Genomic DNA, 15,691 nt, shown 5'->3' on the forward strand with positions numbered 1-15,691 from the left:
TGTCTCTCTCTCTCTCTCACACGCATGCACGCACGCACGCACGCACGCACGCACGCACGCGCACACACACACACACTCACTCACTCACTCTACACCAGATTGGAAAACCCAACTCAAATGTTGCCTCTTCCCTTTGGGAATGCAACACAGGGTCCCTCTCCTGCTCTAAACACTTCCTTCCCAGCAGTGCCCTCTTCAGGGAGGAAGGGGAATGGCAAAATGTATCTAACGCTCAAAGACATCAGGATATAAAGAGTTAATGGTAGGAGGAATGTTTTTTCAGGCCTCCTTTTGCTAGGAAGTTCCATGTGATTTCCAAACAGATGGGGTGTTGACAATTGCCTTGGCTGGGCTGGGATCCTCCCCCAGCTCAGCACAGGCTCCCGCATTCCCAGTACCATTTGCTGCTTGCGTAACACAGGGGCCCCATTAGTAGTGGGAGCGGAGGTCACAGATGGTCAAATATCCCAAGCAGAATCGATCATCATTTATTTGCTCTGGTGGCTGACGGGAACTGGCAGCAGAGACGCCAAGGGCTAGATGAAGGATGGAGACGTGGGGAAGCCCCATACCCCGTTTGTTTAACTGGCCAGGGTCTACCAGTACCATGTATTAAGCCCACACCCCTCCCATAGCTGGGAAGAGAACCCAGGAGTTCTGACTTCCAGCTCCGATTTATTGATGAAAAGTGCTAGATAAGGTTTTACTGTCATTCTTCTTATTACTACTCTAACCCACTCCCTCCCAGAGCCAGAACAGAAACTGACTCCCAGCACTCCCCTTGTCAAGCCAGGCATCCTGACTCCTGGGCCTTAAGCTTAACCACTAAAACAGCCATGTGCTGTGCCAGGATGCAGTTCCCCAGCCTTTGCCAGCTCTCACACCCTGTTATCCAGGCCAGGCCCACAATGACAAACACTGGCATAGCAAGAGTCACATCCCGTACCTTCTTTGACTTGGCGAAGAAGGCTTGTTTGATCTCTTCCATGGTGGCATCTTTCTTGATTCCCAGCAGGTCATAGTAATTGCTGAGGCCAGACCTAGGTGAAAGAAGGTACAGGTACGCTCATCTCTCTGAGCCAGTTCCAATTCCTTCCTCATTCAGCCAAAGCAGGGTGTAGGATCCGGGCTACAGACCTGCCACCGGGGCTGGACTGACAGCTCCGGGGCACAGGGACAGTGGAATGGCAAGCTTCCCTCAGCCGCCATACATCTGTGCTAGAGGGACTGTATGGGGAGGACAGGGGAGGTCAGAGCCCACGGCTCTCTGCCAGGAACCCCCCAGACTGCTGGTGATGGGGACACTGGAATGAGATAGTAAAGATTGATGCTCTTGCCCCTTCAGTCTGAATGCTTCTCCACTCTCCAGAGCCCCACAGGGCTGTTTCTGTTAGGAGAAGTCAATGCTACAAGTCCGGTCTGTTCTGGAACCTGAGGCAGTGTGTTCTAGTGGACAGAGTACTGGAGTGGGGACTCAGGACACCTGGGTTCTATTCCCTGCTCTGCCCTGGGCCTGCTGAGTAACCGTGGGGTTACTTCCACTCCCTGTGCCTGTTTCCTCATCTGCAAAATGAGGATAATGCTACTGATCGACTGTGCAAAGCACTTTGAGATGAATAGAAGAAAAGTTAGATAAGAGCTAGGGATTTATTATTATTATAATAATTGATGCAATCTGGCTTATTTGCAAAGAAAGGGCACAAAGTCCTGAATGCAGCAGATACAACCAACAGTAGACTGGCTCCTTGCCACAAAATCCCCACGTCTGCCCCTCCCATGGACTCTGTGCCCAAGAAGCTCTGTATCTCTGCTCCCTCTCAGGGTCCCATTCAAGACTCTTTCCCCTGGCTACCTGTCTCTGACACACACAGCCTGCAACTGATCTCCCAGTGCCTGCATTTGCAACTCAGGAACCCCTTCAGCCTACAGGGCTTAGCTCTGGCCTGCCAACAATACCAGGGAACCTACGGTAATTAGACACCCGACATCCATGAATTTCCAGGGGTACATAAACCCTAGCCTAAATATACATACCTCACACCCAAACCATCCCTGGCTATGTCCCACGCTGCTGTGGGTCTCAGGACACCCTGCCACCTTCACACCATCACTACCCAGGGCACAGCAGTGGGAGAGGGCACGGCCTGTCTTCTGGCAGAAAGTGCCAGGGCTATTTGTTGCTAGGCTGGCAGACAGGGCCATGGCTACTGGTGTGAGGCATTTACAGATGGAGCTGATATTGGGTGGAAAAAGAAATACAGCTCTGGGATTTCCAAAGTGATAGGTATTGAGCAAGGTCATTCCGAGGGAGCAGGGAAACTAACTGGATCATGCTACTTGAGAGAGAGAGAGAGAGAGAGAGAGAGAGTGTGTGTGTGCGTGCGTACCGGTTCTTCTTGAGATGCAGAAGATTCATTAATAACCCAGTGGTCAGGGCCTCTGTGTATGTGTGTGTGTGTAAGCAAATGAGTTCATGTGTCAGAGTGAGTAAACAAGCGTGTGGGTCAGAATAAGCAAATGCAAGCAAACGTGAGTAAGTGAGCCAATGCATGTGTGAATATTTGTGAGGGAACACACGTGTAAGTGAATGAGTATGTGTCTGAGCGAGCGAATGCATGTGTGGGCATGTGCAAGAGCAAGTGAGTGTAGGGGTAAGAAACTGAACAAATGAGTTAGTGAGTGAATGTGTAATAGTTTGAGCAAGCGAGTGCATGGGTAAGAGAATGAATCTGATGGTCCTCCTTGAAGAAGAGACTTATTAGTAACCCAGTGTGAGTGTGCAAGAGAGCAAGTGTATGCACACACAATCCAGAGTGTATGTGTGAGTCTCTTTCTCTCTAGAACAGTAATTCATTAGTAACATGCTAAACCAGGCGTGTGTGCATGTGTGTCTAACATTACCCAGCTGTGTATATGTCATCTCCATAAACTTGCAGACATAAGCCCCTTTCCGTTGTTAGTTGCACAGGCCCGGAAGGGGGATGAAACACTGATGTTTTTACTGTCTTCTCCCATTGCCCTTTTGTTTGTGATATAAATCTTGTTAATTTAGCTGGGGTCTTTGCAAGCCAATCAGGTTTTAGTTAAACAGGTGCAGCCCCTGGGAAGGACTTGTGTTATGCTGCATGTCACTTTACTCTCATCCCTCCACCAAAAGCAGAGTAAGGCAGCATAACCCAAAAAAGAGATACTCAAAGAGAGACACAGTAGGAGATGGTGCCCCAACACCACGTTATACTCACTCACCAGTTTGAAAGTGTGGTAGAAAATGCCCGCAGTGTGGCACTTCTGCACCGAAAGCAGCACTGGCAGACTAGGTGGGGGATGGACAGAGGCATTTTCAGAGCCAGAAAGCAGCACGCAGAGAGCTGGAGGTGATTCAGATCTGTAAGGATGGGGAGAAAAAGACGGATATTGGAAAAGCATATGGAAACAACTGATGAAGTGCTGGCTCTTTGAAATGAGCCATTAGTCATTTATCAGCCTAGGATAAACTTCCAAGAGGGGCAAATAAGAGGTCAGGCACCAATTAAGCCCTGCTTACCTGGGAACCAACCCTCCATACACTTATGCACATGTTGGGTCTACATGTGGCAGTAAAGTTATGCACTTTCGTAAGTTAATGCAGGATCAGGGCCCTGGTGTCGGGGGCTTTGTGCTAGCTCTCTGCCTTCACTCAAAATGTGCATTGGCCCCAGCTATTGTCCCTGGTCACACTACATCTCCCATAATGCACCATGGTCTTCCTTCTTGCTGAGCTGCTGCAGCGCCCCATGGCAGTTATATTTCAGGTGCCTCATGTTCCCACGCTCTGTGGGCTGGACTTCCTGGTCAGACTACATCTCCCAGGATGCATGGTGGTCTCTCCTCCTGGAAAGGCACTATGGGAGTCCCTGGTCAGGTGCATCATGGGAGATGTACTCTGACCAAGGACCCCAGCCCACAGAAGAGAATGGGGAGTGATGCACCTGAAGCATAAGCATCTCCAAATGTAAATATTTTGGCTTTTTGGCAGCTGGTATTTTGACAGGAGGCAGATGCTTTTCAGGAAACATTTTAATAAAGCCCCCAATTTTCTATTAAAAAAAAAGTAAAACTTTCCATGTCACCTTTCATTTATTACTGCACCAGCCCCCCACCCCCACATCAAGATCAGGAGCTGCCATCACCATAAAGGGCCTCCTGACCACAGAGGCACACAGAAAGAGGAAGTCCCTGCCCTAAAGAGCTCACAGTCTGACTATGTGAAAAAAGGGTTATGCCCCCCGTTTTACAGATGGGAAAACTGAGGCAGTAACTTGCCCAAGGTCATGCACGGAGTCTGTGGCAGAGCTGGCAACTGAACCCAAGTCTCCTGCACCCCCACCCAATGTTTTAAATACAGAACGGAAGGGGGTCTTGTGGACAGACAACACTGGGGGCCTTGCTCTGGCAAAACTCCCACTGATGTCAAGCAGGGATTTTTACCCAATTGTAGCATCAGGCCTAAAACCCCACATTGCCCACAACACGCTCCTAGCAATCGCAGCTCTGCATTAAGCCAATGACTCAAATCTAATCTCATGCTTCAGGGTTTCAGCTGGTCACCTGCAGGGGTTAATTTTATCCCCGGTGTCCATCTGTCTTCTGGGTTGGTATGTTTGTCTTCCGCGGAAGCATCAGGGACTGGCCACAGCTGGTGCTGGGATCCTTACTGGGATGGACCAACGCTCTGAGGTGGTTCAGGGAATCCTTTGCCTTGGATGCCTGGCTGGTGTGTTTTGATCCCATGCTCGGGTCCAACTGATTGCCAGATCTGGGGAAAATTCCTAACCTGACCCCATGTCAGATTAGAAGGGACCTTGGGGGGTTTTCACCTTCCTCTGCAGGATGGGGAGCAGGTCGCCTGCTGGGGGCCTCATCAAGTCCCTGCCACTGAAGGGGCCTCAGGCAATGGGGGACCCTCAGTCTCTACCTGTGGCACACAATAGTTTAGTCTCTTGAGGACTGAAATGCTTTACTCTTCTAAAGTAATTGAGCTCAATACAGGGGTAAATGGATGAAATTTAATGACCTGTACTACGCAGGAGGTCAGACTACATGATCCTTTCTGACCTTGAACTCTATGGAATCTATGAACCCCAGCTGCCCCTCCTGAATAAACTGGGGGAAAGATGCCTACAATCATCAACAACAAATAACAATAGATGGGAACATTCATCACAGAACCCAGAGCCCACATGCATCCCCAAGGGAACAGCCTCGCTTCCCGTCAGCACAGGAGCCAAGCAGAAGCAGTGCTGGGAAACATGTTGTTCACCGGACAAGCCACTGTTGCTTGCCAAACTGGTGCACAGCCCGGGCGCTGATGCTTGGGCTGCATCCAAACACCTGCCTTCATAGTGTATCCAACACTGAGCGGTCCAGAGATAATGAGCCAGGCACCAAAAATCACAAGATTGACTTCACAATCATGACAGTGTTTAAAAAAATTGCATTCTGGTTTTTGAGCCTTTAGGGTGCACACTTTTGGGTGTTGCACAGTTCACAGGGGCCTGGAAGTCTGGACTCCAGGGGTCTATTCCGAGCTGTGGAGCGGGAGTGGGGTCCAATGAGTTAGAGTGGAGGGTTGTGAATTAGGATACCTGGGTCCTATCCCCAGCTCAGTGAGCTTGTGTTAGTCATTTCCATTCTCTGTAAGCTGGATCTCTGCTCCCTCGCGGGGCTATGGATCCTATCCAACCTCTATCTCCAAGACAGAGCCCAGAACAGGATATCAGCTACAGATTCTCCCAGTGGATAAGGATTTGGAAGAAGGAGGTAGGGAGAGTGGCAGCTCCCCTCTGTGTGAGGCGGTGTCCCCCATGCTCCCAAGGTTTAACCCTGAAAGGCCCACAGCTAATTTCACTGCAGCTCAACGTTGGAGGGACATGAAATTTGCCAAGGATAAGACAAGCTCATGGGGATGGAAGCAGAGGTACACGCTGTGGGATGCCAGAGCCTGCATGCCCTGACAGAGATAAGCGGCACTGAGCTAATATATGAGTGTGCAGAGCAGGGGGAAATGGGAGTGTGAGTTTGGAGAGTGTGCAGGGAGATCAGTGTTCAGAGCATGGGGAGAGCGGGGGGATGGGGGGGTGAGGCTTCTGTTAAGGAGACTCTGCCGACCAGAACAAACAGGCAGGCATTCACGTCATAAGTGGCCAAGAATAACACGACGGTCGCATTCCAGACCCTCGTGCGGCAGCTGCTGGAAGGATGGGGTGGAGGGCAGTTTGTGCCATTCTGCCAAGCCCTCCACATGTGCTGGTGACCCTGGCCCAGCAGTGACCCCTCTCCCTCTCACAGGCAAAATTTCCTGTGAACGCAGCTTGGCATGGATCTGACAGCCCAGGGAAGGACTGCCTCGTAGTAAGTGTCCAGGATGGAGAGTCATGACTTCTGGCTTCTATCCCCAGCTCTGGGACGGGAGTGGGGTCTACTGCTTAGGGCAGGGGGACTGGGAGTCAGGTTTGGGGGGGTTGGGAGAGGTGGCTGTGCAGCAACTGGTACAATAGGGGCTCTAATTTCAGTGGGGGTCTACCATAAATAATAAGACCAAATTATAAATAGTAAGATAGTGAAAACCCCAGACTGCGATTTGGGGCAACAATGTAGCGCAGTGAATTACACCTTATGGAATCCTGCTTTCTTGGTTCTTTGAAAGGCTATAAGCGTAGCTTTCCACCCCACCCCCACTCAGCTGTTCAACAAAACAGCGGCCGGGCCACCCAGTGTTAAATAAAAAACCCCGTTAATCACCCGAGCTAGCAGCACATGAAGGAGAATTGTGAAACGCTTCAAATGAGGGAGTTGGGCTTTGTGAAATGAGGGATCAGCAGCTTTCCTGGGCTCAAATGTTTTGAGTGCTGCCGTGCATGTGTTAACCCTGCACTGACTGCAGGTCTGGCGAAGGAGAATGACTTAAAGGGCTGGAAACAGGCCTGCTAGTCAGAGACTCCAAGAGCTTATAAGTTTATAAATACTTATGTGGGGAACAGAAATTAGATGAAGGTCTCTTCAGTCTAGCAGCCAAAGGTCTAAGAAGATCCAAGGGCTGGAAGTTGAAGCTAGACAAATTCAGGCTGGAAACAGGGCAAACATTTTTAACAGAGAGAGTCATTAACTATTGGAACAAATTCACAAGGGCTGTGGTGGATTCTCCATCACTGGCAATTTTCCATTCAAAACTAGATGTTTTTCTGTAAGATCCGCTCTAGTTCCAACAGGAACTAATTCAGGGCTGGCGTATGGCCTGTGTTATACAGAAGGTCAGACTAGATGGTCAGTGGTCCCTTCTGGCCTTATGGTCTGAGAATCGATGGCTTGTGCAAGCTCTGGGGAACGCAGTTTGCTTGCAAGACACAACCTTGTGAGACATCAACAAAGACAATTGTCTGCTTCACACCTAGCCAGGTCTCACCTCCAGAACCTCCCACTGCAGCCTTTAGGCAAGGGACTGGACTGACCCATGCAGCAGACTCCAGCCGTGGACTGTAACCATGTCCCAGCATGCACTTTGGGTGAAATTTACCCTTGTGCAAAGGTCCAGAGTGTGGCTTATGCACCACGGAATCTGTCTCTATAGAACTTAAATGGTGCATAGTCACTGGGCTAGAGAAGGATCTTATTGTTAACTAGCTGGACAAGAACTCAGGAGGTCTGGGTTCAATAAATAATCCTGGAGAGGAGAAGGTAGGGCACAGAGAGAATGGGGGACCCTGATATGGGGAGAGTGGGGAATGGGGGCCCACAGACTCCTTGGCACAGAGGAAGATGAAAAGGGGGCACACAGAGCCCCTGGCATGGGGGAAAGGGTGGAGGGAGTTGTGGGGAGTCCCTGAAATAGAGGGGGATGAAAAGGTGGCACCCAGGTAGCTTGGGAGCTGCAAATAAAGGAAGGCAAGGAGCTTCTGATATGTGCAATCAGCTCGGCTGACAGAAGCAACAAAGTGAGCGACCTTCTGTCAAGTTTTCCTTTGCCTGTTTAGACAGTAAGCTCTACAGGGCAGCGACTGTCTCCTACTCTGTGCAGCGCCCAGCATGATGGGGGCCTCGATCTGTCAGAGGGTCTGTGCAGTGCTTGGCATGATGTGGGTCCCCAACACTGGCCAGTGCCCAACACACAAACAGGAGACCCCGATCCTGGCCAGAAGCCTGTACACCACCTGGCATAACATGATCCCAGCTGTGGGACCTGTGCAGCACGACCGTAATAACAATAATTTAATTTTTCAATATGCATCCCCATCAAACAGTTAAATTCATCACCATGGTAACTGAGCCAGGACCCTTTCTCATCATATATCCAACTCTGAAAAGGAATCAATGCTTTCCTGCCTTTTTTTATAACGATTTCCCGTTCTGAAAGCAAGCCAGCTAGCTGTAGCCACTCGTTGGAGAGACAGAAAATTAGCACAGCGTAATACAAACTTATCTGCCTGGTTTGTTTTGGCAGATGTATTTCTATACCAAACAAACATAGAGTCTCCAACTAGCAGCATGGATTGTACAGTCTGAGACCCGCCTGTCAAGGAGGTTATGAATGGTGTCATTTCTTTGCCATTACAGATAAAAGCAGAGCTGCCGTCTGTTTGACTTTCCAAAGCTCCTTAGAGTCACGCAGGCTCTATCCACCCTCACCCCACCCCATCACAAGTCTGAGGCAGCCCCATAGCTGGAATTTCATAATTCTGAGTCTTGTGAAGTTAAAAATAACCTCCATGAGCAGTGGGACACTGGCAGCTCAGGAAAGAAAAGAGGGGAATTTAGACAGGATATCAGAAAGTGACAGCACCAGGAAACAGCTGTGGTTCGCCAGCACAGCATAGATCCCGTTGATGTTTCCCTTTCGTCCTCACCTGTTTCCTTTGTACTAGGGAGAAGGGGACCTGCCAAGGATGTGGGATGCTGCAAAATGATATTCAGCATTAACCCTGGGAGCAGGAAGGGGAGGAGGAGAAAGGTTATAATGCAAGCAGCTATGGTACTGTAAGCATGGGGCTCAAGCAGAGTAATCACATTTGCTCACTCTATATAATGGTCAAAGCCTAAACACACTGCTGCTTTGGCTGGGTTATGAGACCCAGAACACAGTAAGCGCCACTAGAGGGGACACAACCTATTTAAAGGGATTCCTGTACATAACACTGCTGTGCCAGGCATAAAGCCTGGTTGCTCGTGCCATCTGGGATGATGGGTTCTTAACCTTGGCTATCCATAAACCAGTCAGATTAGATCTCCTGTGAATGTTAGTCAAAACAGATCTCCAGCAAACAGCCCCTCACACCTTTGGTGTTTCTGCAGGACTCTGCGCTAGGGGATGACGCCTAGACCTGGTGCCAACCCTATGCATAGGGGAATTTTTCACACCCAGTCTAACAGGTAGGTGCATTCCCCACAAGCCCCTTCCTGTAACAAGCAGAGCTCAGAGATGGAGGATATTTGGGGCCGGTCCTGTGCCCTGGGGAACAAATCTCAAAGTGTTCAATTGCATTTCATATATGAGACATATGATTGTGAGAACACAGTCTTCTTCAGTCAGGTGGGAAGGAAGAGAAGAAGGTTGAATCTGGGTTGGGACTCAGAACACCTGAGTTATTCTCAGCTCTGGCATTGACCTGCTCAGTAACCTTGGGCAAGTCACCGCCCCGCTCTGTGCCTCAGTTTCCCCCCACACCTTTTGTCTATTTAGATTATATATTCTCTGTATCTGTGCAGCACTCAGCATAATGGGAGGCCCCGATCTCCACCTGGGGAGCAGTCTGTGCAGTGCCTGGCATAAGGCTCCCCCAATCCTCCCCCAACTCCATCTTCTTTCAGAAGAACTGAAAGAACATTCTGCAAGGCACTGGAAGACAATAGGACAATGTGCTGCATGTCACTCTAAGATTGGATAGGCTTCTGAAGTTGACGGGCAAGGTTCCCCTGGCGATAGTTCATATAGGCACTAATTACACTGTGTCACAGGGTATCTCGCATATAGCAGATGACTTCAGGGAACTCAGAAGTGTGCTGAAGAAAAAGAAAATCTAAGCTATCTTCTCTGAGATCCTTCCTTCCCATGAATGAAGGAAGGCGGAAGATTCAGGAAGTGAACCACTGGCTAGGTAAGTGGTGGAGGGTTTTGGTTTTGTGGAACGTTGGTCAAACTTTTATGGGAGAGAAGCTGTATAGTTTGGATGGCCTCCACCTCAGTAGGAGGAGGACCAATCTCTTTGAGGACAGGCTGGCTTGAGCAGTCAGCACAGGGTTAAACTAATAACAAAAGGGGAGGGTAAAAAGAGGGAAGATATAAGCACCCAGCACAAAATCAAGATGGGGGAAACAAAATAAATAAAGGAACCAAAGGACATGGAGAAGAAATTTTTGAATTGCCTCTATAGCAGGGGTGGACAAAGTACGGCCTGCGGGCCACATCCGGCCCACTGGACCATCCTGCCCAGCCCCTGAGCTCTCGGCCAGGGAGGCTAGCCCCCGGCCCCTCCCCAGCTGTCCCCCCTCCCCCGCAGCAATGCCTTCACACGGGTAGCGCAGCTTGCACCTGCCCACCGCCCAGGCTTTCAAATAAGCCTGTCCTGCTGCTCTGAGTGGCATGGTAACGGTAAGGGGGCGGGGGGGGGGTTGATAAGGGGCAGGAGGCCCCGGGGGGGCAGTCAGGGGACAGGGGGCAGTTGGATGGGGCAGAGGTTCGGGGGGGGGCGGTCAGGAGACAGGGAACAGGAGGGTTGGATGGGGGTGGGGTCCTGGGGGGGCAGTTAGGGATGGGGGTCCCGGGGGGGAGTCAGGGGACAGGGAGCAGTGGGGGTTGGATAGGCGTGGGAGTCCCAGCGGGGCCTGTCAGGGGGCAGGGGTGTGGATAGGGGTCGGGACAGTCGGGGAGAGGGAGCTGGGGGGTTGGATAGGGTGTGGGGTCCCGGGGAGGGGTGGTCAGGGGACAAGGAACAGGGGGAGTTGGATGGGTCGGGGGTTCTGAGGGGGGCAGTCAGGGGGCGGGAAGTGGGAGGGGGCCAGGCTGTTTGAGGAGGCACAGCCTTCCCTACCCGGCCCTCCATACCGTTCCGCAACCCCAATGTGGCCCTCAAGCCAAAAAGTTTGCCCACCCCTGCTATATGCCAATGCTAGGAGCCTGGGTAACAAACGAGGAATTGGAATGGTTCATTTGTGGGTATAAATTCGATCTAGTTGCTATTACTGAAACCTGATGGGATGATTCACATAATTGGAATGTTAAAATCAATGGTTATAACCTATTTAGGAAGGATCGAGTGGGCAGAAAGGAAGGGGGAGTGGCTCTCTATGTCACAAATGGCTTTGCCTGTTTCTGAGTCACTGAAAATGTGGAAGAAAATTATTTTGAATGCTTATGGATCAATGTCCTAACAGATAAAGTAGAAGATGGATATTGGTCGGTATCTGCTACAGACCACCAAATCATACTAGGGAACAGGATGACTGCCTCAATACTCACCAATCTACTATGTGTAAGGCAAAAACTTGCATGATCATGGGGGACTTCAGTTTGAGTGACACATGCTGAAGGTCTCAGGCTACCAGTACTAAAACATCCGCAGTACTTCTAAACAGTATAGAGGAAAATTTCCTAACATGAAGTGTTGCAACCAACATGAGGGAATTCTTATTAGACCTTGTCCTAACAGATAAAGAACTGATCACAGAAATAAAAATGAATGGTACAAGCTTAGGTACATTTATAAAGCGCAGGCAGAATAAATATACATACTTGGTGTTTTAACAAGGCCAATTTCACAAAGCTGAAAACAATTATGAGCCAAAACATCTGGGTAAAGAATGCAATCAAAAAAATGTGAATGATAATTGGGAATCATTTAAAAACACCTCACTTGATGCCCAAAAAGCCACAATCTCACAACTGAGGCAGAACTGTGGTGGTTAGAAAACCAATCTGGTTTAGGAGGGAAGTGAAGGCAGCTATAAAAAATAAAATATAGTAAAAGCTGTGTTATCCTACACTTTACCAACCGGAAAGCTCTATAAACTGGCATTTTTGATCTTCATTGAAAGTCCGGTTTACAGTCCGGTTGGTGCGGGGCCAGCAGGCTCCCTACCGGGCTCCACGTGGCTCCCCGGAAGCGGCAACATGTCTCTGCTGCTCCTAGGCGGAGGAACAGCCACAAGGGGTTCGGAGTGCGGGAGTGGTGTGGGGCACAGGCTCTGGGAGGGAGTTTGGGTACGGGAGGGGGCTCAGGGCAGCGAGTTGTGGAGTGGGAGGGGGTGCAGGGTGCCGTATCTGGGCAGTGCTCACCTCGGGCAGCTCCTCGCAAGGGGCAACCCATCCCTGCTGCTCCTAGGCAGAGACTCAGCTAGGCGGCTCTGCGTGCTGCCCCACCCCGCCCTGACCGCTGGCTCCGCAGCTCGCGTTGGCCGGGAATTGTGGCCAATAGGAGCTGCGGGGGCAGATCCTGGGGGTGGAGGCAGCGTGCAGAGCCGCCTAGCCGCAGCTCTGCCAGCAGGTGTTGACCCCGCAGCTCCCATTGGCTGTGGTTCCGAATAAATATTTCTGTTCTGTATTGGAGGGAAAAACAGATTATATACTCATATCACATGGTGATGATAACACTCCTTCTGTTCCACTAGTATCTCTGGAGGATGTTAAACAGAAGCTACTAAAGTTAGACATTTTTAGATCAGCAGAACCAGATAAGTTGCATCCAAAGGTTTTAAAAGAGCTGGCTGAGGAGCCTGCCGCACCATTAATGTTGATTTTCAATAAGTCTAGGAGCACTGGGGAAGTTTCAGAAAACCAGAAGAAACCTCATGTTGGACCAATTTTTAAAAAGGGTAAACAGGATGGCCCAGATAATTCTAGGGGGTCTGTGCAGTGCCAAGCAAAACAAGGTCTCCAATCTTAGCTGGAGGTATCAGTGTAGCGGCCAGCATAGTGGGGGGTTCTCAACATCAGTCGGGGGGTTCCGTGCAGTGCCTGACACAACAGAGGCCCTGGGACTCTTAGATGCTACTTGAATACCCATAATAACTAATAGACTGCATGCCATGGTGATCCCTCTAATTGCTCTGCAGGCTGTCTCCCTTTCTCCCACCATTTGTCTGACTTTGCTTCTTTGAAGTGAACAGAAACAATACCCTGCACTTTGCACACTCCCTTACACTGTGCTCTAGATCTGTTCCTGTTCAATCAGGAATTAATCCTATGGGCTGTGTTATACAGTAGGTCAGACCAGATGATCAGAGTGGGCCCTTCTGACCTTGGAATCTATGGGTACATCTACACTGGAATAAAAGACCCAGGGCACTGGCCACAGCTGGCCCAGGTCAGCTGACTTGGGCTTGCGGGCTAAAAACTGCCGTGTAGGCATTCAGGTTTGGCTGGAGCCTGGGCTCTGGGACCCTCCCCCTCTCAGGCTCCGGCATGAATCCGAACATCAACACAGCAATTTTACAGCCCCACAGCCTGAGCTTTGCGAGCCCAAGTCAGCTGACCCAGGCCAGCTGCTGGTGTTTAATTGCTGTGTAGATGTACCCAATGAAATCAGAGCAAGAAAAGCTCCCAGTCCGAGCGGGTAGCGATTTACACCCTGCTTTGCCCTGCTGTAAATAACTGCATGGTGTATACGTGAATCCTCCTGGAAAACAGCAAGTGCCTTTCATGTGATATCCATCCCTTGTCCCCTCCAGCGGGCACCACTGAACCTGCCTCTTGCTGCATGGCTGGCAGAACACCTGCACTTGGCATTTGTTTCCAGACGTGTTTGCTGAAGCGCTGAGCCTGCAATCCAGCCCTTGGGTAAATGTCGGGGAGGTGAGGGAGAGTCACTACCCTTTTCGCCTACTCGACAGCCTGCGTGTTTATTTGTGCAGTTAGCAAAAACACCATCTGGCTGGTTACTGCACAGAGACCACTAAATCATTCTGCACCATTAGCCGTGTCAAAAACAAACAGAGGGAAGATGCCAGGCACGAAGTTTCCAAAGGGCAGGTACTTGTGACTTTAAGACGTCACAGTCCACTCATGTAAAGAGCCTGATGACTGCTACTGGACCTATTGGAAAGAAAGGAGGGATGAGGCTTTTTGATCTGTGTCTGTACAGTGCCTAGTGCAATGAGGTGCTGGCCCATAGCACAACCACAATACGCATAATAAATAACAATGAGGACAATTACAATTACCTGGCATTCCCTTCAGGTTCTATCTACTTACTCACATCGGCATTATATCTGGGCATCTCATAGTCACTCACAACTGCCCCTGGCCTATGAGATAGGAAAGTACCATCCTCCCTATCTTACACATGGGGAAACTGAGGCAAGAGAGGGGGGAGTGACTTGCCCTAGGTCATGAGGAGTCTGTGGTAAAACCGGGAATCGAACCCAGATCTCGTGAATCCCAGTCCAGTGCCTTAGCTACAAAAGCACTGCTCTTCACAGGGGCAGAGTTAGGTGAGAATGTCCTAAGTGCCATTTCACTTCAAAAAGCCATCCTTCCTTTAGAAATGTTTACAACACCAACGTCTTTGAGAGTGGCAGGAGCATTATCTAAGTGGATTACAAAGGAAATCAGGGTCATTATCCCATTTTACAGATGGAGAAACTGAGGCACAGAGCAGGGCTATGATTTGCCCAAGTTCAAATGAGGAGTCAGCGGCAGAGCTCCTGAATCTCAGCCCACAAAACCATCCTTCCCACTCTCACATTTCAGGCATAAACTGACTTCTAGCTGACAAGGGTTAGGAAGAAATTTTCTGTGGGGTGGGGGAATTATTCCCAACTTCTTGCATCTTCCTCTGAAGCTTACGGTACCGGCTACTGCAGAGGACAGGATACTGGTCCAGACGTACCCCGGTCTGATCCGCTGTGGCTATTCCTATCATGATAGCACTGCTGCCAAAGGTAACAAAGACTGGTGACAACAGATGTGGTTTGACACTAAATTCACAAAGTTAATTCCCCACTCTTTGGACAGAGCAGTGTCACACCACCAGGAACTTTCATATGCTGAAGCGGTCGCATTTTTAAGACGCCATTGTAAAGGCAAAGTGCCACTGGATCTAATTTAGGAAGGAGTTTGGACCTGGATTCAACCCATCTCAAATAGTCCTTAGCCCTTCTCTAGTAATGCTTTTCATCAGCAGATCTCAAAGCCCTTTACTGAGGAGAGCAGTATTATTATCCGAATTTTACAGGTGGGGAAACTGAGGCACAGAGTGGGGCCGTGACTTGCCCAAGGACACCCAGCTAGGCAGTGGCAGAGCAGGAACAGAACCAGTCTCTCAAGACCCAATCCAGAACTTTAGCCACTTGGCAACACTGCTTCCCAAGGATAGACATGTATTTGCCATTTTCCACCAATGTGCGATATGAATCAGAGATTTGTACAACAATAAGTGTCTCAAACAATGTCAAACTGCAAGTCAAGGAGAGAGCTGGGAAAAGAACTGTTCTAACCACTGCAGCCAAAAAGAGAACGCAGGAGTCCTGGCTCCCAGAACCCCTTCACTAGACAATACTCCACCCCCAGAGCCAAGAAAGGGAACCCCCAAGTCCTGGCTCCCACAGCCCCCTTTATAACCTCAAAAGATTGCTTTCTATCAGAGCCAGGAACAGAACTGGCTCCCGGGCCCTTGCTTTAATCACTAGGCAGTACTTCCTCTCAGGGTCAGAAACAGAATTCAGG

The 15,691-nt window shown here is 49.9% G+C and overlaps 1 protein-coding gene across 1 annotated transcript in view; it reads right to left on the bottom strand.

The window, feature by feature from the left end:
* DNAJC4 (DnaJ heat shock protein family (Hsp40) member C4) overlaps positions 1-15,691 on the bottom strand; it is a 78,840-nt gene that overhangs the window by 55,098 nt on the left and 8,051 nt on the right. The window contains exons 3-4 of the mRNA XM_073351766.1: positions 3,247-3,385; positions 947-1,040 (exon numbers count right to left, since the gene is read on the bottom strand). Of these exons, the coding sequence (XP_073207867.1) occupies positions 947-1,040; positions 3,247-3,338 (186 nt within the window). The 5' untranslated portion in view covers positions 3,339-3,385. The remainder of the gene's footprint in view (positions 1-946; positions 1,041-3,246; positions 3,386-15,691) is intronic.

The sequence above is a fragment of the Lepidochelys kempii genome, chromosome 7 (assembly GCF_965140285.1).
Source record: "Lepidochelys kempii isolate rLepKem1 chromosome 7, rLepKem1.hap1, whole genome shotgun sequence".
NCBI lineage: Eukaryota > Metazoa > Chordata > Testudines > Cheloniidae > Lepidochelys > Lepidochelys kempii.